At 48.5% G+C, this 26,794-nt stretch overlaps 2 protein-coding genes across 2 annotated transcripts in view; one reads left to right on the forward strand and one right to left on the reverse strand.

The window, feature by feature from the left end:
• LOC125401081 (protein THEMIS3-like) overlaps positions 1-26,477 on the reverse strand; it is a 47,172-nt gene extending 20,695 nt beyond the window's left edge. The window contains exons 1-2 of the mRNA XM_085684253.2: positions 26,273-26,477; positions 25,104-25,238 (exon numbers count right to left, since the gene is read on the reverse strand). Of these exons, the coding sequence (XP_085540379.2) occupies positions 25,104-25,238; positions 26,273-26,363 (226 nt within the window). The 5' untranslated portion in view covers positions 26,364-26,477. The remainder of the gene's footprint in view (positions 1-25,103; positions 25,239-26,272) is intronic.
• LOC148117618 (uncharacterized) lies at positions 1,112-11,911 on the forward strand. The gene is made up of 4 exons (XM_087902217.1): positions 1,112-1,178; positions 4,738-4,960; positions 6,658-9,538; positions 10,592-11,911. The coding sequence occupies exons 1-3, from the start codon at positions 1,112-1,114 to the stop codon at positions 7,286-7,288; spliced, it is 921 nt and encodes a 306-aa protein (XP_087758343.1). The 3' UTR covers positions 7,289-9,538; positions 10,592-11,911.
• Positions 26,478-26,794: the final 317 nt, after the last annotated feature.

Here is a 26,794-nt window from a genome sequence, read left to right on the forward strand (position 1 = left end):
CATTTAATATGTTTTGGGGCTCAAGGTGCTTTTGCATGCAATTGAGGCAAACAAAATCTGGGAAGAAGGGGGAAGGGGAACTAATGAACCGAAGAAACAAAACCAAACATCACTTAATTAAAGGAAAATACACAACTAACAAGTAAATGCCTGGAAACAGTTTGCGCCACTGCCAGCGATAGGAGTGATCTTTTTGGGTACGTGCACTATTCCCACTTTATGTAATGAATACATAGTGCTTGTGAAGAGAAAGTATAACATTTGTAAGAGAGCTGAGATCTGTGCCTAACCTCCAAACTCTCCAAAGACAGCCTGGCATCCCCCGTCCTCTAGCAAGTGTGGCGGATTTTGTTTCCATGTACTTATACCCAATCCTGAATGTCTACCAAGCTAATCAGAAGTTCAGTGCCCATCCAGCCGAGCGGCAGAGTTATCGTGTATCTCAGATTGTTCTTCGTCTTTTCTGCCAGAGGCCTCAGGCTCATTTGGTGTCTCAAGGAGCTACCAGGCCTCGCCTTTGTAAGCGGATCAATAAATCTCTTTATTAGATTTTTCTCTCAGGTACACAGCAGTCACAATTAACAAACCCAGCTGTCACTCAAGCGGAGCATATCAAATCTAAAGGCCACAGAGTGTGTTCTCAGACAGGGCTGGGCATGTCTTCCTGAAAACAAGATAATGCCAGGCAAGAGGGAGGCCCATAAATATTGCATTCAAGAACACTGACATTGACCTACACTCTTTGACAGAAACATTAAAGCATGGAGCGCTCTGACATATCTCCCTGAGATTTCTATTCCCAGAGGTAGCCAGGCGTCAGGCCTCGGGCATGGCTGACAATTCTGAAAGGTCTCCTATCTAGTGCTTCTGTTTTCTTGTCACCCAGAAAAGCTAGGTGGCTTTTCCTCCTGGCCTCGCCGGTAAATTGGTTCCGTGGAACCCCAGGCAGACGAACAAGTCTTCCCTTAAGCCAGAGAGATGAAACTTCTTTTTAAAGCTATCCTCTCCTCCCTACCTGCAGAAGAGCCCTAGACACACTCGTACCGCACCACGGGGAGACACCAATTTCATTGACTGCCAAGGAGGATTCTGGGGACAGACACACGGAAGAATGCTCAGGGCCGTTCGCTTCCCTAATACCGCGCAGGATCACCAGATGGCGCTGTCACCACAGCAAGGTACTCTGGGCTCTTCCCTGCAAACGTGGAATTTCTGGCACTCAGACTCACCTGGGCCCAAGGGTAGCTCCTGGTAGGAACCATGCCCCGTGCTGGTTCCATGCTTGGGGAAAGCCGTATAATTAAAGGATGTAGTTTTAGCTTGTTACTGGGTGACTTTAATGTGGTAACAGTATACCAACACCTTAGGAGAGTTCGTCTGTAAACATAGTTTTTACACAGCCGCTCTGGGCAGCATCATTTTTTTTTCTCTCCATAAAGAATACATAAATGGAGAAAATAAGCTGTACTTAAAACCCTGGAGCAATTTTTGTTTCATAAATTCTCCAACAGACACTCACCATAATTTTCAAAACAGGATTTTTATTTTCGCTATTAACAGTCCCTTAAATCCAATTCAAGATCTCAAGGTGTGTTAGTTATATTAGTTAGCTTTCTCTTTTATTTATTTAATTTTTTGTCAATGTGGCACAAGTCGGACTCATCTGAGAAGAGGAAATCTCAACTGAGAAAATACCCCCATCAGCTTGACCTATAGGCAAGTCTTGAGGTGCTTTTTTGATGGCTGATTTATGTGGGAGGACCCAGGTCACTGTGGGCTGTGCTACCTCTGGGCTGCATCTCCTGGGGCTGTAAGAAGGTACAAACCACGAGGAGCAAGCAAGCTAGTAAACAGCGTGACTCCACCCCCCTCACCCCCTGCCTCTGCTTCCAGGGCTCCTGCCCTGGCTCCCCTCAGTGACATAAGCTGAAACAAACCATTTCTTCCCCTCGCTGCTTTTGGTCATGGTGTTCATCGCAGAAATAGAGATCCCAACTAAGACACAAGGACAGAAGCGGGGAGAGCGGGGATTTTACGGACAACTTGTTACAGGACGTCCACTTGCTAGGCTCTCCCCAGCAAAGGCACGCTTCAGCCAGGCAAGGAGGCCCAGCACACACTCACTTGGTCCTAGAGAAGGAGCACCCTGGTAGAGTCAGCAGAGCGGGGTGGGGAGGCTTCCAGAAGCTTCCAGATGGGAAGTGCAGCAGGTGCTCCCCACAGCTCCAGGTGGACATCTTGCAAGGCCCACACCCACCTTCATCACCACCTGCGCTGGCACCTGTTCTGGGAGCCCTTTGCCGGCCCACATAGCGACTGTATGTCACAGATGTGTGGCGTGAGCCGGGAAGGACAGTGATGTGGCTGAGAACCTCTCCCGGGTGCGTATAATGTACAAAAAGGTCATTAGTGATGGACAGGGCAAGACGTTGTGTGAGAGCCACACTGTCGCCAGTCCCCACTGGGCTCTCGGGGGGATCATCTGACAAACAGTCCTCTGGCACCCTTGGGAAGGTGTGTGTGAGTGGTTGCTATTGGGGCGGGGTGGACAGGGAGATTTCTGTGAGGTGTTAGAACACCCCAGCAAACGGACTCCCAGGCTCTGCTCCTAGCCGGACGATAGTGCTGTAGCAAGTTGCCCTGTGTCTTCCTTAGGGTTTCTATTGCTGTGATGAACACGTGACTAAGAATGAGACGAGCGCTGGGGCGCACAGATGGAGGCAGAGATCGGCCAGCAGTTGGGCTCTACCAGAAGACTGGCCTTTACCGCGCTTTGTTCAGCCCAACCACCAACCACCGCTCTGCAGGTCATACACCGTTTATTACTGATGAAGATGCTGAGTGTCATAGTGACTGTCTGCCTTGGTCCAGCATCAAAGAGGAGATTAAAAAACCTGGAAAGGGAAGAAGGCCTGGGAAACTGACTGGCAGCAGCTAGCAACTGAGGACGGTGCTCCAGTAACCCTGACCTCAGCCTGACCCCTGAGCCTGGCGAGCTCCATCGCGCCTCAGGCCCACAGCAAGGTCGTGGTGAAGAACCTGGGGCTCGCAGAGGTTAGCTCTCCGAGGGCTTCACTGCCCAGGCTTGGGATATGGTCCCCTCACTAGGCTGCACGTCACCCTCTCTGCTCTGTACGCCCCTGTCTCTGCAGCTCTTGCTTCCCTCTAGAACCTTCGCTCTGCAGCCCACAACCCACCCCTCCTGGTGGGTACCACTTGTGACAGTTGAGATTGATGGTCAGTTGACAGGATCTATCTAGAATCACGAGGCGACAAGCCTCCGGGCACGTCTGTGCGGAAGTTTCTAGACTTGGCTAACTGCAGTGGCGAAAATGAGTGGAAATGTGGGCCGCACCGCTCTGTGGGCTCGAGTCCCAGACTGAACGTAAAGGAATCAGAGCTGAGCGCGCCTCACTCTGTTTCCTGACGGTGGCTACAAAGTGACCAGGTGCCTCAAATAAACACTCTCATTCCTTGGCTCTTGTCCGATATTTTGTGCAGTAAGAAGAGTGAACAATTTCCCTGAACTGTTAATAGTGTTCCCAAGTCTTCTGTACGTCTCCAGGATGAGCACGCAGGACCACAGGGTCCCAGAGGCAAGGCGGCAATGCCCGCAGGATTGCAATGTCTGCAACGCACGAACCTGTTTCTTAACGACCACCCCCTCCTCACTCCACAACCTCTGCGCAGAGCGTCTGTACCTTTGCCGGGCATAAACTCCACTCCTATGTGTCTCCTGAAAGCTTGTGTATTAATTAGCCTGTCGCCTTCCCTGTCAGTGCAAGCCCCACATCATGGAGTCAGCTCTGTGGCACCACAGATCCCCAGACTCCAAATCTAGCAACTGGATTCCAACTAGCTATCCCCGCAACATCCTCATTTCTACCCCGGCCCCCTACCCTGCAGTTTCAGTTCGCAATAACTTAAACCTTGGGGTACGTTGGAGTCTTCTAGAGGGCATGCCCAGGGTTCAGAGAGAGCAGCCTGAGGTGGGCACAGGAAAGCACATTTCTACAAAATACTCAGGGCGGCTGCTGGGGGACCACACTTGAGAGGAGCAGCCCAGAGCTTTGCTCAGCCCTGACGGCTTCTTACAGTCACCTGGGGAGCCTTAGCGCCAGCCAGGCCCAGCTCCACCTTAGCCTAATTAAATCATGCGTTCCGGAGTGAGACTACCACAGGCTTTTAGAGCCCACCAGGGATTGTGATGCATAGTCAAGACCATCTAGGGCCCTAAAGATCCTGACTCGCCCTTATTTCTTTGGTCCCTTGTTTCAGGAGACCCTCTGTGCCTTGCCTACCAGAACCACAGAGAGACCTATATCAAGTCAGCCTTCTGCTGTTTCCTCTGCGGAACCTAATTCACTCAAGACACACACTAGGACCACTGCGGAACCTAATTCACTCAAGACACACACTAGGACCACTGCGGAACCTAATTCACTCAAGACACACACTAGGACCACTGCGGAACCTAATTCACTCAAGACACACACTAGGACCACTGTGGAACCTAATTCACTCAAGACACACACTAGGACCACTGCGGAACCTAATTCACTCAAGACACACACTAGGACCACTGCGGAACCTAATTCACTCAAGACACACACTAGGACCACTGCGGAACCTAATTCACTCAAGACACACACTAGGACCACTGAATGCTGCCTCCAGCTGCTGGGCTTGGAGTGAGTGCACCCCAAAGCCCTTGATGATCCCTGTCAATTTCCCCAGGCTCCTGGGTATCAGAGATGATATACAACACGCAGAGCCAGGGATCCCTGCGCCAGAGCATGGGGCTGCTGAGCTTCGAGGGGCCACACTCGCTAACAGGCAACCACAATTCCGCAGCTGCAATAGCTAGGGACGAGAGACAATCGTTTGCGTTGGGTTTGACGTCAGAGCGGACACATGAGAAATTCACCTGTCGTCATTATTGTTTGGTGGTCTTCCTAAGGTCAGCATTATTTCTGTTTTTTTTGAATTGCTGAATACAAGCTGTGTTAATGCTATATAATGTGGTGTTTTGAAACATGTGCACATCAGAATGGCCAAATCAAGCTAACACACATTACCTCACGTACTGACTGTGGGACCCTCACCCCTTATTCTCAAAGGGGCAAGAAGAAATTTCCTAGCAGAATGTTTTCCCAGGAAGATAGTGGACTTCCCCTCTCCCACCCAGGATATTCTGAGCACAAGGTCACTTAGCTCAGCCCAGCCAGCCACCTGGTACAGGCTGATAAAGATGGCCTAACTCAAGAACAGTGGCCTCTCTAAAAACAAGGAAAAAACTGACAACAGAATATGAGGGAGCAAAAGTCCTTGTGAAGGACCCCAACTTCATTGGGGTCACAGTTAAAACTATGGTTTTAACTTTAACCACAGTTATAACGCTCTGCAAAGGTTTTCAGATAGCAAGCTCCATTAAGGCCTCCGGAGTCAGGACCTCCAGAGTGCTGAACAAATAACAGGCTTAATTCAAGACCTCCAGAATGCTAAAGCAAAGACACCTGAGATTAGAACGAGGACAGCCTTATCTGGCAGCAGGACAGGAGATTTATAAACTGACATGAGTAGGAACAAAGACTTCAAGGGAGGAAGAGAGGATTGCGAGGCCTGAGTCACGTACAGAGCAAGGCTCGTCACAAGCTAGGGGCTGTGCAAATCAGACATCGAGTCGCCAGCCAAGCTAGGAAGGCAGGAAGAGATAAGAAAAACAGGTAGCACAACCCCCTCCTTGGTATCCAGGTGGGTCTGGACAACCCCCTCCTTGGTATTTAGGTAAAAGGTCAAGAATGTGCCACTCAGCTTAGCCTTATTTGAACTGACCAATGAAATGAAAGCTTTTCTGCTTCTGTACCCGCGCTTTTGCTCCCCTATAAAAACCCCTCATCCCCAACCTGCAGGCGCGCAAGCCCTCCGAGAGACTTGTCGCCCGCAGGCACCTGTGTATCTCCAATAAACCTCTTGCAGTTTGCATCCGGCTGCGTGTTTTCGACTGATCTTTGGGGCGCAGGGGCCTCTCCCGAGGGAAGACGCCCCAGGGGAGTCTTTCATTTGGTGCGTTGGCCGGGAATTGAGGCCCCTATCCCAGAGACCGCCGAATCACTGCTGGGAGGTGAGGTGAGCTGGCCAGCATTTCTATGTTCTATGTTTTATGTACTTGTCTTACGTCTTTGGTGTTTGATTGTTGCGCTGCGAATTTGAATTTGTACGATTCAGCTGGGTCGATTTGTATTTTGGCGGGCCTCGGAAGGAGCTGACGGGCTTGGAAACTTCCCCCCCGCACCCCGGAAGACGTTCCGTGGGAATTTGGGAGCCCGATTTTTCGGGCTCATTTGTCTGAGCCCACGACCAGAGTCGGACTTTGTCCGAAGGTACGAGGCTCGTTTGTTTGAACCCATGACCAGTGTAGGACGTTTGTCTGAGGCGTCGGGGTTCGTTTGGGAGGTGGGGATATCTGGAGCCCCGTCGTAGTAAGCCTCCGTTTGCGCAGCATGTTTGATTGTCAGTCTGTTTGTCCTATTGTGCATCTTTATGGTTTTGTCTGTTTGTTTACGGAAACACCAGCAGGGGGCAGTCTCTGACTACCCCTTTTAAGCTTACTACAGATCGGTACCTGGGAGAGTTTGGCCTATGATCCACCCCCAGCGCGGCAGCATGCACGGGGGCTAGGGAAGCGGCCCCCCCCCCCCCCCCCCGGGGCCTGGGTGCCGGCCTTTCGCAGGCCGCTAGTGCCGCTGCCCACCGCGGACCCGGCTCCCGGGCGCCCAGGGCGCCCAGGCCTGAGCGAGCGGCCGGGAACCACGAGGGCTGGCAGCCTGCCTGGCCTCCCGCTGCGCTCGCCGCGAAAAGCGAGATTTACCAGCGAGCCCAGGGCAAGCAGCAGAGTCCCTGCCCAAGACCGCCCCCCCTCGGCCTGCGAGCCATCGCGGGCGGGACTCCAATGGGGGAGAAGACAATGGCCCCGCCCCGCCCCCGCCGCCCTGGGCCAGGAGAGCTCTGCCGCACGCTAAGCATTGTTTTGCGGGACCGAGGACTCGGGCTACGGTCGCGGTCTGGCACTCCTCTGCGGCCCCGCGCGCTTGCACGCCAGTGTCTTTCCCTCCCGCGCGGCCCTGAAGGCATGCGCGCTCCCCTCCCCCTCTCGCTGTCTGCGGGGCCGCTGAGGCGCGCCCCGCCTTTCAGCCGCCCTCACGAGCCGCGGGGGCAGCGCCCAAGGTGCGGCCCGGCCGGCTCCCCCGCCGGCGGCTCCGCCCACAACCTGGGCCCTGATGAGTAACTCGGGGCTGGTCACAGCCATGAAGCAGCTTGAAGACTGTGGTTTGTTTGATGTCTTTGTCCTGTGTATGTATATGTAAGGCCTTTGACTGACGCTGACTGACTTAATGACTTCTTGACTTTGATATTGTGATCACTTACAAGACTTTAGAGATATGGCCATAAACATAAGGGTATATTAAGAAAAAAAAAAAAGAAAAAAGAGAGTCAGCCTCAGCCCCAAGCACGTGGATGGCTGGGCTGGATAATTGCTATGACCTAAAGATGTTAACAATCTTTTTTCCTCAGTGAGCTGGGAGCTGTGCGCCTCAAACCTCTGGTCAAAGCTGGCCAAGGCTTAACTCCAACTGTGATGAACTCTTTCAGATCCTATGGGTTATAAATGTTATAAATATCTGTCATCATTTATAGAGGCTGGTTACAAATTATTGTTGGTTAATGTTAAAAAAAATTGCTGGTCTCAAATGTTTCGTACTGGTACAGGATTTTATGTTCTGTTGATTATATCCTTTGCTATGCAGAAAGCTTCTCAATTCTGGAGATCTCATTTATTGATTGTTTCTCTCAATGTCTATGCCACTGAGGCTATGTTTAAAAATGTATTTAAAACCCTTTTTCTTCTATGCGGTTCAATATTGTTGGTTTTATGTTAAGCTCTTTGATTTGTTTGGATTTTAGTTTTATGCATAGAGAAATACGGATTCACTTTCATTCTTCTACATGATGATGTCCAATTAATTCTTAAAGGGAGAAACTGACAGTCAGAATGTTGGGCTCATGGCAATTCTCAGGGGGGCTACAAGGCACCCCACTAATTCGGCCAAGAAAAGAGAGGTTCTCCAGGGGCCAGTTAGAATCTATGTTCCTTAAATGTTTAATGAAGATTTACAGGCATCTTACCCAACCTCTAAAAGTCAACAGACAGCGATAGCCATGGCCTTCATAGGGCAGTCAACATCAGATATAAGAAAAAAAGTTACAGCAGATAGATAGGTTGCAAGATTATACCTTACAGAATTTGGGGAGACAGAGAAAATGTTAAACGAGAGACAGAGAAAAGAGAAAACCGGAGGGATCATAGACAGGAAATTTGGACTCAGACAGATAGGGAGCCTGGGCAACAGAAGAGGACCAAAGACAAATAAAGATACACATAAATGACTCATTCCTCCCTGGTCATCCCTGAATGTATGACCAAAGGCTTTTGCTGACCAAACGAGGGACTTTTACTTTTCCTGCTGTTTTCAGTTCTGCAGAAGACGCAGGCTGCTTGCCTGCCTCTGCTTTCACCACACCTTCCTCACCAGGATGACCACCTCCCCATGCCATCACCATCGGAGAAATCCTTGCCTCCTAGCAACCGTCCTGGGGCCACACTTGTCTTAAAGCCTGCAGGAGCCCTGGCTGCTCACCTTGCAGTCTGCTCCCCTCACCTGTGTCAGACTGCAATAGAGCACTCACAATGCTACCACAGGTGCCCTCCTGTACCAGGCTGCTGCTCCTATGCCCTGCTCACGTCGATGGACTATGGATCATACCAGCATCTGCAGAAAGGACAGGCGGCTGGCAGAATGGCAGGCTGAGCAGCTCCAGGCAGAGCCGGAAATAATGGCGAAGCTTGCCTGGGGCACAAGGCTGGGAGTCAGAGCCAAGCAGGTATACAAGACTGGAGGTAAGCAAAAGATGGGGGCAGGAATGATGAACAGGAAGCAAATGATTTGGATAAATAGTCTCCCTTCAGGGACATTGGCCCACCCAGAAGGCTGAACTTGTGACATTGACACAAATTCTATGGATGGCAGAGGGAAAAGTCTCAGCATCTACACTGACAACAGGTATGCTTTTGCCACTGCTCATATTCATGGAGCAATATACAGAACATCTGCAGGAAAAGACATATACTTGTCCAAGACACCAAAAAGCTTGAGATGCTATGGCTGAGGAAAATCAGATGGCAGACTCTCTGTCTTGGCAGAAGAAGTAGTCAAAAACTGCAAGAACTGTGCTATGATTAATGCAGGACACTCCATATATGCTCCTGGGAAGAGGCTCAGGGGCGATTGGCCTGGAACCTACTGGAAAGTATATTTTGCAGAAATTAAGCCAGCCAGACATGGCAACAAGTACTTATTAGTTTTTTATAGATACCTTTTCAGGCTGGGTAGAAGCTTTTCCTACCAGGACTGAGACAGCCAATGCGGTGGCTAAGAAGATCAAAGAAGAAATCTTCCCAAGGTTTGGGATACCCAAGGTAATTGGATCTGATAATGGACCTGCATTTGTGGCCCAGATAAGTCAGGGACTGGCCGCCCAATTGGGGATCTATTAAAAATTACATTATGCTTACCAACCCCAAAGCTCAGGTCAGATAGATAGGATATAAACTGACAAAATTGGCCCTAGAGACTAGCAAAATGACTGGCCAGACCTCCCTCTGTCCTGTTCTGGGTTTAAAACGCTACAGCAATCGCTGCCACTAGTTCTGTTACCTGGCTAGTTAACTGCTACTCATGCATCTGCTGACTAAGGCTGACTCTGATGATGGATATCCTGAGCTCAGGGCCTGCACAGGACAGGCACATCTGCTGTAAGATGGGTTTGCATCGCCTTTAAGGCTCTTCTTTCCTGAAGTCAGAAGCCCACAGGACTCTGCTCATTTTTTTAAGAGTTAATGTCTTTTAAACACGGTAACAGATAACAGAAGCGAAGAGTAATTCTGTTCCGTTCCTCCCCTATGTGTCTGGGACCTATTGACAGAAATTATTTTATACGATCTGAGATTTTTCCAGATTAGACCATATTGGCAGAGAAAAGCAAGCACACTTAAATCTTTCTCACCTCTTGACTGGTTTTGCTTTTCTACAGGAAAATTTTGCTTTAGATTATATAATGGCCTAATTTTCAAAAGATAAACAAATATGGTTTTATTTACGATCACCATTCCAGTCCCTCTTAGTGCTAAGGCTGGAGAACCACTGTCTGGGTTCTCAAGATGCTGCTGAGCCTTTTCTTCTATTTCTGTTTTAGTTCTGAACATAAATCCTAATACACCATCTCCCTTTTACACTCCCATGGATTTTATTTCTGAATGTTGTCCCTAGGACCAAGCTGGCCTAATGTGTTAACGACATGTTGAGCTTTTAGGACTTACTGGGTTAATTATATTTATTTTTCTGTACCTCTTACGAACTAAACCTAATTCTTGATTTCTGCTTCCACATTGACTGTCCTCTGGCTTTAGGGCTCATTGTTTGTTTTAAACATTATCATTCTGTATTGCATTTTCTTTCATTGCTTGTTGAAGTTCTCACAATAGGCACAACCCTTGCACATTTGGATGAAGATGAAGCTGATGCTATAGAACATAATGGAAGCCGATGAATGTCATATGGTGCCAGCTGGGCTGAAGCTAACCTCTCAGGCGCATTCTCTGGAATTGAGGATCAACACTCCCAGTGTCTACAGCAAAGGAGATTTGTCTTCATAATACTGAACTTGCCTTTTAAGGGAAACATTGTTTTACAATGATAAGGCATCCATATGTTTCTTAGGACTGAGATAAGCCCTTTGTAGTCAATAGACTATTGCCACAATGATGGGTGCTAATCCCAGGTCTGCAATGGTTCACAATGTCTACCATGTAGTTACTTTCAAGCTTCATTCATCAGATAATTTTGCTAAGAGCTATTCTGAAGTAATGCTAGTTTTCATGTGGTTATTGTCTGAGCAAGCCTTTTGATTTTGTTTTCAATATATAGCTGGGCCCCTACTTATTTTGCTTCTTATCAATACAGTCGGCCCCTGCATTTTAAATCACCTGGTGCAACCTATGAAAGACAGGCTTTTAGTTATCCAGACCCTGGTCCTGACCCTCCAATATCAGCAACTGAGACAATAGGAGACAGAAATACCATGATCAGTTTGAGTTAAAGAATTAACTCCAGTTATAAGAGAAAAATGGGGAAATGAAGGACCCCAACTTCATTGGGGTCACAGTTAAAACTATGGTTTTAACTTTAACCACAGTTATAACGCTCTGCAAAGGTTTTCAGATAGCAAGCTCCATTAAGGCCTCCGGAGTCAGGACCTCCAGAGTGCTGAACAAATAACAGGCTTAATTCAAGACCTCCAGAATGCTAAAGCAAAGACACCTGAGATTAGAACGAGGACAGCCTTATCTGGCAGCAGGACAGGAGATTTATAAACTGACATGAGTAGGAACAAAGACTTCAAGGGAGGAAGAGAGGATTGCGAGGCCTGAGTCACGTACAGAGCAAGGCTCGTCACAAGCTAGGGGCTGTGCAAATCAGACATCGAGTCGCCAGCCAAGCTAGGAAGGCAGGAAGAGATAAGAAAAACAGGTAGCACAACCCCCTCCTTGGTATCCAGGTGGGTCTGGACAACCCCCTCCTTGGTATTTAGGTAAAAGGTCAAGAATGTGCCACTCAGCTTAGCCTTATTTGAACTGACCAATGAAATGAAAGCTTTTCTGCTTCTGTACCCGCGCTTTTGCTCCCCTATAAAAACCCCTCATCCCCAACCTGCAGGCGCGCAAGCCCTCCGAGAGACTTGTCGCCCGCAGGCACCTGTGTATCTCCAATAAACCTCTTGCAGTTTGCATCCGGCTGCGTGTTTTCGACTGATCTTTGGGGCGCAGGGGCCTCTCCCGAGGGAAGACGCCCCAGGGGAGTCTTTCACTTGTACCTATGCCAAAGCATCTTCAAAGATTCTCTTTGTGGTTATGCCTTTAAAAGCTTACCCCACAGAGGAGATACAACTCCTCTCTACCTTGTTGTAACGGGGATGGAGATGAGTTCCAAACATGTCTGTATTATGCTGATTAAACGTTGTTTATTACAGTCTGGGCCTCTCTGGTGGTCTCTCTCTGGGGGTTGAGATCTGGGCACAACACTGACTATCATGGGATATACTCTTTCAGCATTTTTTTTTTTCAAGTAGAAGTCATTGACTGGAGTAGGCACCATTATCTGAGGGTTTGCTTTCAGGGGCTTCATTACCTACATGCAACCATATCTGAAAACACTAAGTGGAAAATTTCAGAAACAAATTACACATTTTAAATTGTTCAACATGGTGGGTAGTGAAAGGGATTGGGATCGGCTCAGGACCCCCAAGACCAAGTTCTCAACACAAAGGAGATTTATTTGCCCCAGAGGGACAAAGTGTGGGGGAATAAGAGACAAAGACAGGGGGTAGAGGAAGCTGAGGAAGGGGACGGGAACAAGGGAGAGGGGGGAGAGGTATTTGTTCTAGAGGAGGACAAAGGACTGCCTCTGGATGGAGAGAAGACAGACATGGCCCATAGGAAAATGGCAGTTCAGAAAGACAAGAGGGAAAATCCCCGTGTTAGGGTGAAGTGGTTAATTTTAATTGGGCATGTTAATTAGGTGAGTCAAAGGGCGGTTTTGATTGTTGGACTTCAGCACTTTGCTAGCTGGACCTTGGTACTCAGCCTCAGGAGGAGGAAGTGGCCAAATAAGGGAAGAGACTTTAGTGGCTAGCTTTAGAAAGATAATCTAACAGCTTTCAGCAAGGCAGAGGGAATGGGGAGAAGGGCAAGGCCTGCCAGAGCCACGTTGGCCACGCTCAGGCCGGCTAGAGTCCCTTCAAGTAGTATGATGGAATCTCTTGATGTCCTTTCCGTCCCACCCAGGATGAGAATGACGCCCTGGCCAGTGTATCTGGACTGTGATCACTCACTGTTTGACAGTCGCCAGGTAGGCATTTCTGTGGGGACCACAGTGTCTGTTTTTAGGACTTGGAGAACAAGAGCAGAAATGCTGGTGTGGATGTGGGGAAGGGGGCTCTGACACACTGTTGTAAGTGAACTTGGGTAACTATTTTGAAAAGCATTCTAGAGAGTTTCCAAACAACTAGAAATAAGGCACCGTATGAGCCAGGCACCCCACATTTGGGCATATATATGAAGGACTCTATATCTCACCACAGAGATAGGTGTCCATCCACACCCATACTGCTCTGGCCATACTAGTTAGGAATTGGACTTAGCCTACACGTCTACCAGCCAATGGGTAATAAATAACCGCCATCTACTTGGTGGAATTTTACCAAAATGGAAAGAAAAAGAAAATTATGAAATTTCAGGAAAATAGATGAACCTGGAAAAATATACTGAAAGAAGAGACCCAGGCCCTGAAGGTCAAACACTGTTCATTCTCTCAGATGCGGTGATGGTTTTGAAGTTTTAGTTGCTTAACTTGGAAAGTATGTAGATGTCTAGAAGTGGAAAAGGGGTCATAGAAGAGGGGATAAGAGGCTGTAAGTGGGGTGGGGATGCTGGACCACACATGCTACAGAAAGAAAGGGAGGGACGATGGGAGTGACCTTGTCTCCTGCCACACGTTCCCCTATAACACATGGCGCTACATGGGGCCAGACACCTTTAACTGAGACCTGCAGAAGTGTGAGCTCTTCTGAAGGAATTTTGCCGGAATAACGGAAGCCGTTTAGCAAGAGGCACAGTGAACTTTGGGGAAGTGGGTGAATCTGTTATCTGTTCAGCCAAGAAAGACCGAAGCTCCCATTTCTTCTTCCCAGTGCACACCGGGTACATGAGTGAGCTCACACCTCCTCTTCCCAGTACACACTGGGTACGTGAGTGAGCTCACACCTCCTCTTCCCAGTGCACACTGAGTATGTGTGTGAGCTCACACCTCTTCTTCCTAGTGCACACCAGGTACGTGAGTGAGCTCACACCTCCTCTTCCCAGTACACACCAGGTACGTGAGTGAGCTCACACTTCCTCTTCCCAGTACACGCTGGGTACGTGAGCAAGCTCACACCTCCTCTTCCCAGTACACACTGGGTACGTGAATGAGCTCACACCTCCTCTTCCCAGTGCATGCTGGGTATGTGAGTGAGTCTACACTCAGCATTTGGGTATCAGAAGCTTAAAATGAGCCAGGAAGAGGATGCTTGATTGCTCCTTATCCCCTTTATATCAGAACACCCCATTTACAAGTCAGAGATTATTGTATCTCTTCCCAGACTTAATTTAACTTAATCTCACTCATAGGATTAAGTTGCAGTCTTAGAGGCTTTTCTCACCTCCTTTGGAAGGTGTTATAAAAGGGGAAAGCATGTGGTGTAGCTTCATGCATCAGCCTTGTGAGCCTTAAACTCTGTGTCTAAGCTGTCTAAGACGGCAGAATACCTCTAAAACATAAAGACCCATAAAACCACAAGACTGGAAGCTGAGTCAGATACTAAGGCAAATTGAAAGAAGTCACAGATACATTCTTCTCATCAAGTAAGCAAGCTTTACAATCTACAACTCCAGCGACCTTCTCTATGAGGGTGGATACCAATGTCGATGTCTGATTACCAGCATACCATAAAAGAAAAACATTCGGTTTCTAATACTTTAATACTGTGGGTTCATCAAGGGAAGACTGGGGATGGCCATGCGTGTCTTCCTTCTCAGGTAATTATAACCATCATCAACAATGAGGAAAGAGACGGCACCAGGAGTATACAGCATAGAGTGTCTTCAGTAAATGGCACAATGATGCCAGGACAGGAAGAAGAAAGCAGAGTTTAAAGACACTGCCTTGATGTGGGAGCAGGGACCATGCCCTGGGCTAGCTGGTGTCCTATTAACCGGGCACCAGCTGAGGGAGGAGTCCTTAGACTGTGTCCCCATTAGCAACACCCTTCAACAGTGAACTCACTGTCTAACTGGTCCCCTATTTGTTACTCCATCCATTGACACGCCCAAGTTCTACCCAATAGGAGAACCAAACCAAACCAAACCAACCAACTAATCAACCAAAAAACCAGCCAAATGCTCTGTCTTCTGGATTAATTCAGATGCCTGTGTTTCTCCTGGGCCTCTGAGGGCGCCTTTTGCCTTCCACACTCAACCTAGTTTCTCAAGACAATGGGGCAGCAAGGCTGAAGAGGCCATCCTTCGCTGACTCACTTGCAGATTTGAAGGTGTAATAGCGCAGCTTCCAGTCTCTGGTTGGTTTAATGAGGCTAGCCTTCTGATGACTCTACAGGAAGATATATTCCTGAGTGCAAAGAGCTGTGAGGTTTTCATTCCTGCTGAGGAGCAGAACGCCTGTGGAGAAAGGGCTGAGTGCGGATGAGGGGCTTAGTGGGGAAGAAAACCGCCCAGTGTCACCTTACAACACAGCTGCCATCTACTCTAGGGAACAATTCAATTCATGCCTTCGCCTTCAAAATAACTGTCCTGGACGTCTTCGGCTCATTCTTGCTGCCCTTCTAGAAAGTTCCTTGAGCAGTACCTCTTCATCCCGTTACTGATGTAGACCTATGTGGCCACATTCGAACAAACTCATAGTACAAATACGCTCCTTGTCTAAAATGGGGGCTGGCTTCCTAATTTACTATGGAGAACCATATGGCCTTTAGAATCAGGGAGATTCAACTGAGCTAGCTAATATTTCAATGACTTCACCGATCCATTGGTTTTTGTGGTAAGCATGTTTAAAACCTGCTGCAGTGATTTTTGAAACGCCCGAGACATCATTAACCCCTGCGATCAGCACACAGCGCATGTGGCAGAGGTCACGGAAGCAGTGTCTTCTTTGATCAGTACCTCACTGTCCCCCAGTCCTCTCCAGCCTCAGGAGTCACAGGTCTCAGCTGCGTCTACACTTTAACTGTTTTCAGATTCCACTTATCAGTGAGGCTATCTAGTATATATCTTTCCAAATCTCACTCATTTCACTTAGCATAATGTCTATCAACTCTAGCCAGGTTGTTGGAAATGCCAGACTTCTATCTTTATAAAAGATGTATAATAGTTCACCGCTTAAATGTCCCCGCTCATCCACTGATGGACACTTAGGTTGCGTCCATATCTTAACTATTGTGAATCACGATGACAAAGAAGATAAATTTCAATAGAAACAAATTATTAGATGTTTGTACTGTCTGGGTTTCTGTGTGACCTTGACACAAGCTACAGTCATCAGAGAGGAAGGAGCCTCAGTGTAGAAAATGCATCCATGAGAACCAGCTGTAAGAAGACATTTTCTCAATTAGTGATCAATGGGGGAAGGCCCAGCTCATGGTGGGTGGTACTGTCCTTTGGCTGGTGGTCCTGTGTTCTATAATGAAACAGGATGAGCAAGCTAGGGGAAGCAAGCCCGTAAGCAGCACTCCTCCATGGCCTCTGCATCAGCTCCTGCCTCCAGGCTCCTGCCCTACTGGAGTTCCTGTCCTGACTTCCTCCAATGATGGATTATGATCTGGAAGTGTAAGCCAAATAAACCCTTTCCTCCCCAACTTGCTTTTTGGTCATGGTGTTTCTTTGTAATAGAAACCCTAAGACAATCTATATAGACATCTATATTAGAATAGACCAAAATTCAGAGCTTCAAGAAGAAACATGGCTATGCCCTACTAAGAGTCTTAGAAAATAAGTTCTCAGTTTTGGCCAACTAGCAGTACTGAAAATAACTGGTGCTTTGCCTTCAAGGGGAGCTTCACTGAAGCCAAAGGGGAGAGTGGTGGATGGTGGACCTGTGTGACAGCTCAGGAGGGGACATCAGCTGAGCAGAGCATGGACATTTTTATTTTTATTTTTTAAATAAAAGGGTACATTGTAGGATTTTCCTGATGACCATGCAGGCTCCCTGCAGTGACCAAGCTTCACGGGCCTTCAACGTATCATGATTCACGGGATCCTTTACTTCCGCTTCCTGGAATCCCAAGCTGACAGCCCCAGACATAGAGTCATCCCTGTGGTTCAAATAGGCACAGGAAGACTGAGTTTGGCTCCGCTAGAATAGCAAGACCCTTCACCTCGAAGAAAGACCTATTTGAAAGCCATTGGTTCTAAATCAGTCTTTCATAGACTAAGGAAAGGGTGTGTCTCTTCCTAGACACAGACTGATAAGCATCCACTTAGGGAGCCGCCTCCTTCCCTGCCCACTGCACCATGTACTTGAATTGCACTTGTTCACTTGAGAATCCTAAGAAACACGGGGAACTTGTCTTACTGTGTATAGAGGTGGACAGACGCGGGTGGGCCTTGAGGCAGAAGTGGTCCAGAGATACAGGGGTAAACAGGCATAAGGAAAGTGACAGCAGATAAGTCACCCCTGAAGCAAAGCGTGGGAGGATTCCCACAGCCTCACCGTTCATTTCAGGTTGGCTACAAAGTGTCAGCAGCTTACCAACCACATTTCACCATCGGCTCTCCTGGGTGACAGTGCCAGCAGCAAGGTGACTTTGCTGGGTCCTAAAGACACTTCTTGCCTATCCTGGGCTTTCCTGGGCTGCCCCTTCACACCAATACATTTGAGTTTCAGGAGAGCAAAGCCAGTATTGAGAGCAGTTTCTTGTTGGACGTAGGCGTGAAGGCTTGGAGAGTTATTAATCCATACAACAAACATTTATTCTTTCATTTTTGCATGTTCACCTGAGAACCGATGTTAACAGGATTTTATTTCCTGTGAAAGGATTTTGTGATTCATCTTCTTGCTTCATGGGCAGCATCTTGCAGCCAACATAACAAGTCAGGCAGTTGCCAAGCACCAAGGGAAGGAGGGTCTAGTAGTGGTCTCGGTTTTCCAGCTAAGAAGTATTATGAATGACTAGCCTCTCCCAGCTGTAATTGGAAGAGGGCTGCTGCCCGCAGGACCACAGGAGAGCCTGGGCAGTGACGAGTTTTACTTGCTTGCGAGTCCCTTGCCCAGGATGACTTTGGACTCTATTAACCCCTGCTGAGCACTGTCCAGCATTGCTGTAGCCAGCACACTGATCAGAGTGCTGCTCATGTAGGAAGCAGAATTCCTGAACTTGGAAGAATGCTGTGATCTGGAGGACTGAAAGGCTGGTCTAGAGCAGAACTCTCCAGACCTCTGTGAGATGCTGGCAGGAGCCCGTTGCTGAGGCGGAAGGCTGTATCACGGCAGTCCGGCAGTCCGTGGCTGTCCTCCACAGTGCTGATGGTGCGCTCTCCTCCTCAGGAAAGCCTGAAAGAAGCTTCCGTGTGCCTCAGTTTCTCAGCAGAGCCCAGAGTGACTTGTTCTACATCTTGTTTTGCTGTTTCTTCTCAGGTTCAGGCTGTCAAGGGCAAGCCTCTGTGTTGTGGTTCCCGTACCTCGAGCAGAAGCCAGAGGGGCAGAACCGGGCCCACGGAACCCTGGCAGAGAAGTCGGCAGAGCCAAGTGAACCGAGTCACAGAGTCCCGGCACTCCAGATGGGACCGGCTATGACTTTGGTAGTGATGGCTTACGCCAGCTTTCTGTTTGTCTTACAGCCCAGCAGACAGGAGCATGAGTGAGACAGGGGGTGGGGATACCCTTCATATTGTGTCCCCCGGGATTCAGTAACTAGTGCAGAGCCAAGGAGCGTTGCCGGCTCTTTCTCGGGGACTTGATGAAGTCCTTTTTGCTCTGTTTTAGGGCTGCGGTCTCGGGTCTCGCCATGTTCCAGCGGAGAGCTCCGCTGGATGGGAAGACATGCCAAATGAGCACGGGGAAAATACAGCGGTGGTTTTTGTAGTTACTTGTCATAAGAGGACCCTCTGTCAAGGAAGCAGACAGGGTGCACGAGCTAGAAGCTTCTAGTCTTTATGGGAGCCTTCCACAGTGCTCTAAGCTCTTGTACTTCGTTTCCCCTTTGATCATCACTTAGCTGACTAAATGTTACCACCAATGACTTCTGACTTATTTTAGTCTCTTCCCTTTGAACTGATATGGGCACATTCATTGAAGAGCAGGTCTCTGGTCCTCTGCTCAGCCGGAATTCATCCTGATAACCGTAGAGATAACACAGTTCAGCTGCTACCGGATTCGCATTTCTAAGACATAGCTCCCGGCTCCTGACACGAGCAGCAAGCCCGAAGCTGCTGCCTCCGAGTCCCCACCCGTGGCCTTCCCATCTTGGTTCCGTGACTGGGTGCCCGACGTGCACTCTAGGCAGATACATGCTATTCCAAAGATGATGCTGATGTCTGCTGCGCCGGGAGGAGGAATCATTTAGCTGCTTCCCCGCAGGCTCTCCCCTCACCTGCTGTTCCGTTTTCCAGCCCACTTACACGCCATTGCCGCCAACAGACACATAAGCATGTTCTGCGGCAACCAGGCACGTCGGCAATCCGGGAGGTGGGCTCCCAGAGGTCCCAGGCACGGTGCATTAGGCAGTGGGCTAGCAGGTTCCCATCCCAGAAAGCTCTTCATCTCATTAGTTTCTCCCTGTGCAGCGAAAGGCACGGCCATGTAGGTTAGAGCAATCAGGGCAGAATCGCTTGTGGTTGCGCTGGGAGCTGCACTAGGTTCCCGAGGCGTTAGGCAATGCTGTTCTGTGAACTGTGGCATTCGAAAGTAGGGCTAACTCGGAAGGCAAGAGCGTTTATCCCATGCCTGTTTCCCTTGCTTTGTTCTGAATGGGAAATGCCTGCAGGTGTCAGCCTCAGATCCTCCACAGTCCAGGAAGCTCTTCTCCGGGCTTAACAGCAAAACATTGCATGTTCAGGGAGTCAGCAGAAAATGTATTTTGCTCAGCTACGCATCCTGGCAGGGGCTTTGACAGTCAAATAGGATTTGAGAGTCGAAGAAAAAAAATCTTTTTATCTGTAAAGTTAACAAACTGAACCTGAGACTTAGTTGTCAAAATGAGCAGAATAGGAGGGCCTGTGTGGACGGATAAGCAATAAATGACTTCGCACGGCTATAGTTGACCTTCATTCAGCTTTCAGCAGATCATCCATTTTCCTAATTGGAAGAAAGCAACACAACCAAATGGGTAGATGGCAACTGGGCTTCGTGTCCAGGAACTCAGTAGCTGATTCCTATGAATGCCTGGGTTCAGCCCAGCACATGGAGAATCTGCTATCCGCCAGGCACAGTGTTAGCGCTGAGTTTGGTCCCTGACACCTAGTTTGCAAAGGGCGGAGGAAGGACACTTAAGCATGTCATTTCAACAGAGAAAGAAAGATGAAGGTGACTTCACAGGGTTCTCAGTCGCTCCAAATTCTAGTCTGAAGGCAAGGTGGAACCTTGTAGGTAAGAGTAGATTCTGGCTGAGTTTGGTTTGTCCACAGGGGTTCTGCTTTCTCTTTCTGAAGGAGAAACTACACCCCTAAGTGACTATATTTCCAGTTTATGGAATTGGACACAGAGTTCTTTGGTATTGGGCTTCAAGAAGCTACAGTGTCTGAGATCTAGGCCTTGGAAATCAGCTTCTGGAGAAAACTCGGGCAGTAGAGGGAACTATTAGGAGTCTGGAAACGCCACTGTGTTTGGATGCTGCATGCACTGTGCTCCTATGTGCCTGTGTCTGGATGCTGCAAGCACTGTGCTCCTATGTGCCTGTGTCTGAACGCTGCATGCAGATTGCTCCTATGTGCCTGTGTCTGGATGCTGCATGCACTGTGCTCCTATGTGCCTGTGTCTGAACGCTGCATGCACTGTGCTCCTATGTGCCTGTGTCTGGATGCTGCATGCACTGTGCTCCTATGTGCCTGTGTCTGGATGCTGCATGCACTGTGCTCCTATGTGCCTGTGTCTGGATGCTGCATGCACTGTGCTCCTATGTGCCTGTGTCTGGATGCTGCAAGCACTGTGCTTCTATGTGCCTGTGTCTGGATGCTGCATGCAGAGCGCTCCTATGTGCCTATCTTCTTCTCTGTCAAAATTTACACCCTTGAGGACACAAGCAAACAATGACAGGGTTTAACATTCAAAAGCAGACCTTTCTGATGTTCAGCCCAGTGTTTAAAATTCAATTTTATCACTTCTCCCCTTACATCTCAGAACAATAAGCATGAAAGAAGGCAATAACAAAATGGCTGGTCCTCCTTACCTGCAGGTTCTGTATCTTCAGACAGAACCAGCTATGACAGAAAACATTTGGGGAAAAAATTTGATTCAGGAGGACGAGGCAGGAGGATAGTGAGGTCAAGGCCAACCTGTGCTATGTAATGAGACTGTCATAAAAACAACAAAACAAAACAAAACAAAAATCATTCCTGAATCTGTCCAGACCAACTACTTATATACCATTTACTTTCTGCTAGATATAATAAGTAATCTAGAAACGATTTAAATAGCTGTGAGGATCCATGTAGACTATATGCAGACATACCGTTTCATAGAAGGCACTTGAGCATCTAAAGATCTTCTTTTCCATGCAGAGGAGGAATAGTGACACCAATCCCTCTCTTATATTGTGAGATTTAGGAAGTCTTATGTTAGAAAATGTTTGAATCTTCCTTCTTCCAACTTAATTGTTTTTTTTTTGTTATTGTTTTTGCTCAAAATGTGAACTTTTCTCTCTTCTCTCTCTTTCTCTCTTTCTTTCCCTTCCTCCTCTCTTCCTCCTCCTCCTCCTCTTCCAACTGTTATGTATGTGTATGTGAAGGTGTGTGAAGAGGTCACAAGAAGGACTCAGACTCACTGGAGCTGGAGCTGGAGCTGGACTTACAAGTGATTGTAAACTATCCAGACTGGATGCTGGGAGCTGAACTCGGGTACCCTGGAAGAGCAGCAAGTGCTCTTAACCGCTGAGCCATTTCTCCAGCCAAAAAGGTGTAGCCTAGGCTGGTCTCAAATCCCTGATCTTCCTGCCTCGGCCTCTTCTACATATGCCATTGGTGTGCACCACTGCAGCAGACAGGAGCAGGGTTGACCATATCCATTTCCTGCTATGCTAAGGAAAAAGGCTACACATTGAAACCAGGAAGAAAACACTACAGATGCCTCTCAGATGCATACCCTGGTGCTGTATAACTGGATGGAAAACACTGGTCCCCACCCCACAGCTCTGATATAAGAATGAGCAGAATGGCCACTAGCAAGTGTTCCTTAACAGAATCCCCAAATGCAGTGGTAATGTGCGTGACCCCTGTTGCATGCAGGTTTACTAAAAACACCAGCTTTTAGCTCTGACTCATAAATCACACATTGCTTTATTCAGAAACTGCCTGTTCAGTTTTAATTCCCACCACACAGTCAGCCCGCCTCCCTCCCTTCATCACAACGTGAGAACATTTCTGCCTTGTAGCATGGGGCTGCTGACCCTGGAAGGTCTTGAAAAATTTGTTTGTTCCATTCACCAAAAATGCTATAAAAATAGTAAGGGGAGTGAATGGTGACTGATGAATATCGAAACACAAATAATGCTTGTAATTGCAATTTAAAGAGGAATGTTCTTCACTTTGATTAATCTGACCCTCTGGGCCACCCTTAATAGAGAGGCATGGTAGAATGCTAATCAGGAAATGAATCCAGAGAGGAGGAAGTAACTCCCCAGGTGTCCAGCTCTGCCTGACCTTCTCCAAGGCCCCCCTCTGCTCTCTCTACCCCTCCATCTTTTTTGCGCTGCAATCTGCAACGGACCCCAATCAAAGCTGCAGTATTACTGCTTCATCCTCAAACTCTACTTGCTTGGAGCTCTTTTCACTTGAGGATCCTCCTGAGTGGTACTGGGACCACCATCCCCGGCAATTTTAAAGCATGGTGTGCCCATCAGTGGCTCGGTGAGCTGGCTAAGCTCACACGTGGTTAGGCAGAGATGGTGGAAAGGTGGAAAGCCAGACACGTCCCCCACCTGCTAGCAAGCAGAAGGCAAAATAGAAGCAAAGACTCTTCGTTGGGCATTCCAGCTGTGCCCTCATAGGCCCAACTGGGAGAACTCCAGGGCAGCCTTCTTCGCTGAGGTGCCTCTCTTCCTGCTTTCTGGCCATCCTGGGGTTTCCTAGTGCCCGAGGACATTTTCTCCCCTCTTCCTTGTTCCCGTCAACCTCACACCTGAACCTGCAGAGAGAGCCACCTCTGCTTCTGATAAGCCCTTTGGAGCCCAGCGGGTTCCACCTCCTTTTATATTGCAGCAGCAGCAGCAGCAGCCGCAGCAGCCGCAGCAGCAGGTCTTTGAATCTGAGTGGCAGGGATATAGTCCACATCCCTGAACCAGGAGGCAGGTCTTCTGGCTGCTCATACAGAGTCCTGTGTGTTAGGACAGTTTCTGTCCCTGCTTCCCTGGGTGGGATGGGGGAGAGAGCAAGCAGGGGCGTGGATCACCTGCCAGCTGCAGCTCCCCCACAAAATTTGTCTTTAGAGGTTCTGGTTGCCAGAGCTGATGGACTCAACACCCCTACACAAGCCCCACTCTTAAACTATAAAAAACACGGCGTTAAACGAGAACTTTCCGGGTCTCAGCTGGGAGGAAGGACTCATGGAGAAGATAAAGGCAAAGATTCTGCCTTGCCTATCAGAGAAGACTGACAGCTTGGGCTGCTTCAACAGGCAGGGCCAGGAGAGGTGGGCTCTGGGGAATATTCCAGAAGACTCCTTCCTTCCAAGTTAGTTCTGGTCCCAGAAATGCTTTTCAGGAGCCTGAATAGCAACACTGATATTTTTTGTTCCTTCTTTTCCAGGGAATTCCTACTTTAAAGTCCCCACGTGTGCTCTGGGAGAGCTGGGAAGTGTGTGTCCATATCCAGGGAAGAGAGCCTTTGGGGCTGTGCTCATGGGGAGAGGCCACCGGCAGGATCCTGCTCTTCCTATTTCCTCCGCTTCTGTCGAGTGCGGTTGGTGATGCGTCCATGGTTTCAACATTTTTACGTGTTTTAGGCAAATCTTTTAAAAGGATTTACTTGTTTTTCTAATTTTATGTGTACGGGTGTTTTGCCTATGTGTGGCTCCTCCCTTGATGCCAAGACCAGTGATTATTCACCAAGGGCCTTAGTTGTGGCACCATGGTGTCTGCTGGAAATTCTACCTCAGCAACATTCCTGCCTCCCCAAACTCCACCCCCTCAGAGAAACGGGGCCCACAAGCCCGGTCCTGCGGAGGGCGGGAGTGCGGGGGAAGACCCCTGCCGCCGAAAGACTTACCATAGCAGGAACCCTCCGTGGGGCACATGATCACCCCGAGGCCCTACAGGGTATTTAAACTATCCCCTTCGGAATGGCCATGCGATTCGCGTCCCCCCTACCTCCCCGGGAGGCTGGAAAGGGCATCCAAGAGTGCTTGACTCATAAAACCTGTTCTTTTTAATTCGGCTTGGTCCGGCTTACTGCGCTGTCGGAGAAACCTACTATGGGGGATCCAAAATAGCCATCAGTGTCCCCAAAGCACCAGCAGAACCATCCCTATCTAGGCGATGGAGGTGAAAGTCACGGTAATTGCATTGGTAACGCCCACGCAGAATTGCTCTCTGGCTTTTAAATCCTGATCACCTCTGCGCATGCTTGTGTCTTCTTCCCTTTTCTCCACCTGCATCTGCTTCACACCTGCTCATTCTCTTGTTTCTCTTCTCTTGGTGTTTCCTACCTGACCCCACTGTAGACACCAAAGTAATTCAGATTGTGATTTGTTTATTTCATATACTCTTAGTTATAAGGGGTGGGTATTTTTATTCCTCGTTCTGTCTCAGAAGCAAAGCAAACAACGCCACAATTGGGCAACACTTAATGTCTATGGCTTGGTAGTCTTGGCCACAGTTTCTAATACTGGCTTTACTCTTGCATGGGAACATTTCACCACCAGATCCAGCGCAAGACAGAAAAGCTAAGGGGTTTCTTCAGCCGGTCTCCAAGAGGCACGGAGTTGACGCCATAGCACGAGTGTGGGTACAGGGCTTTGCAGGCTGATGTCAACATCATCAGGAGAATCCCGTCCCAGGAGCGGGACCGCGCTTGGTGTTTGGAAAATGCCCACTACCTATTGCTTCCCCACCCACCAGGACCCTTTCGTGACTGGACAAAACTAGACAGAAACGACCTTCCCTCCCTCCTGTACCCGTGTTCTACCAAAATTCTCAAGAGCGAAAAGGAAGCATTTTGTACATTGTACCTTTGTATTCAAGAGGTATATTGATCACGCCCAGAACCTGCTCTCCTTCCTTCACTTCTGCTCTAACGTGGATCGGCTGGAGGTCCGTCACCGTAATGATATCCCCTTTGGAGAATGACAGGTGGGCTAGGGACCCTGAAAGACAATAATTGCCATGGGAAAAGGGAAAAAGAAAAGCTCTTAAAGGCTGACGTTACATCCAGAGGTTTGTATTTCTCCAGGTAAATGAAAGCTTTATGCAAAATGTGTAAACATTTAAGTAAAATTTGTTAAATATGGCATAGAAGACAAACAGAGGCCTCTTAATGAGTACAGAAAAAAAAGACAAAGACCACTAAGTGGATAATTCAGCCTCGTTTAATGGAGGCAGACTCTTCAGTCTGTCCGAATATGTAATTCACTTTAAAGTTAAAAATATTTGAAATAATTTTTTCTTCAGAAGCAGCCATCACGAGTTGCCTTGCCCAGTGGGCAGCGTGGCCACTCTGTCATTTCCAGCCGCCAGCCCTGGTTCCCCTGTTCTGACAATGCAGAGAGAGCTAGTCTTCTCTCTGCGGCACAGGCGGAGGGCTTGCTAACCGTGGGAAAACGCGGAGAGCCGCGACATGATGCTTGCCGTTATCGTCAAGCCAACAAAAGGCAATTTTTCAAGCTCACGCCTAACTGTGCCTTAGATTTCATGTGTCAAATTGCAGTAATTTCTCAGCAGCGTGAAAAATCTTCACCGCTCAAAGATAACAGTCTCCCCTTCCTAGGCAATACTGGCGAATCGCTCCCTCCTTTCCCAGCGTCCTGTCAAGTTAAATAAATAAGTAAAACCACCCTCCACATGGCGGAAATGTGACAGCCCACAGCCAGGAGTGGTGCCAGGCCATGTATTTCATTCTGCCCGGGGATACGGAAAATACTTTAGCAAGCAAATATATGTCTTCCATAAACGGAACAGCTTTTCACTCGTTTCCAATACTCTAGGCGATTCTGGTAGACTAAAGCTTGATTCTCCAGACCCTAGGCCTAGCATCCCCCGACACAATCTAGATAGAACACCGCTCCCATCCCTGAAGTCTCGCAACCAGGACTGATAAGGAAGCCTTCGTCTTTGGAATTTGCAAATTTGGAATTTGCTTCTTCTGACCCCAGAATTCTCCATCTTTCTCTCTCTTTCCTACCTGAAAAATAGTTTCCGTCGGTCACCTCCACTCGTCTGGGCAGGGAGTTCTGATTTAAGGAATTGATGTAAGAAGCCCAAGTTTGCTCCATGATGACGGAGTTTCTTTCCTACAGGACATGGCCAGTACTGCTCCAGGCAGTGAGCAGGCGGCTATCAGCCACCTGATCGTGATCTGGACTGTGAGCCATGTGTCATAGGGGAAGGAGGAAGTAAGCAACTTGCTGGGAAGAAAGTTTATTAGTTCAATGTCCAAGGACTGGAAGGGGCAGGCACTTGGCTGTTTGGATGGAAAGGCGTGCAAGGCTTAGGGGGAGTGTCTCCTAGATTAAGTCATCCCACGCAGCACCAGGTACAACATCACCCAAGGATCCCATCCCAACACAGACTCTGCTTCCATAGGTGGGTCTAGTCGTCTGCATGTCTGGCAAGCCTCCAGATGACACGCTGGTACCTCAGCTACCTTCTGACAACAGGATGCTTAGGGATCCCAGGGTTGCTTGGATTATATGCATCTGTGATT

The sequence above is a fragment of the Myodes glareolus genome, chromosome 27 (genome assembly GCF_982192425.1).
Source record: "Myodes glareolus chromosome 27, mMyoGla1.1, whole genome shotgun sequence".
In the NCBI taxonomy this organism is placed as follows: Eukaryota; Metazoa; Chordata; class Mammalia; order Rodentia; family Cricetidae; genus Myodes; species Myodes glareolus.

Coding starts and splice junctions, on each gene's coding strand:
- LOC148117618 (XM_087902217.1), top strand. CDS start 1,112: ATGCTCAGGGCCGTTCGCTTCCCTAATACCGCGCAGGATCACCAGATG. Junction 1,179..4,737: donor GGCGCTGTCACCACAGCAAG/GTACTCTGGGCT, acceptor CAATTTCCCCAG/GCTCCTGGGTATCAGAGATG. Junction 4,961..6,657: donor TGTTTGGTGGTCTTCCTAAG/GTCAGCATTATT, acceptor ATCCACCCCCAG/CGCGGCAGCATGCACGGGGG.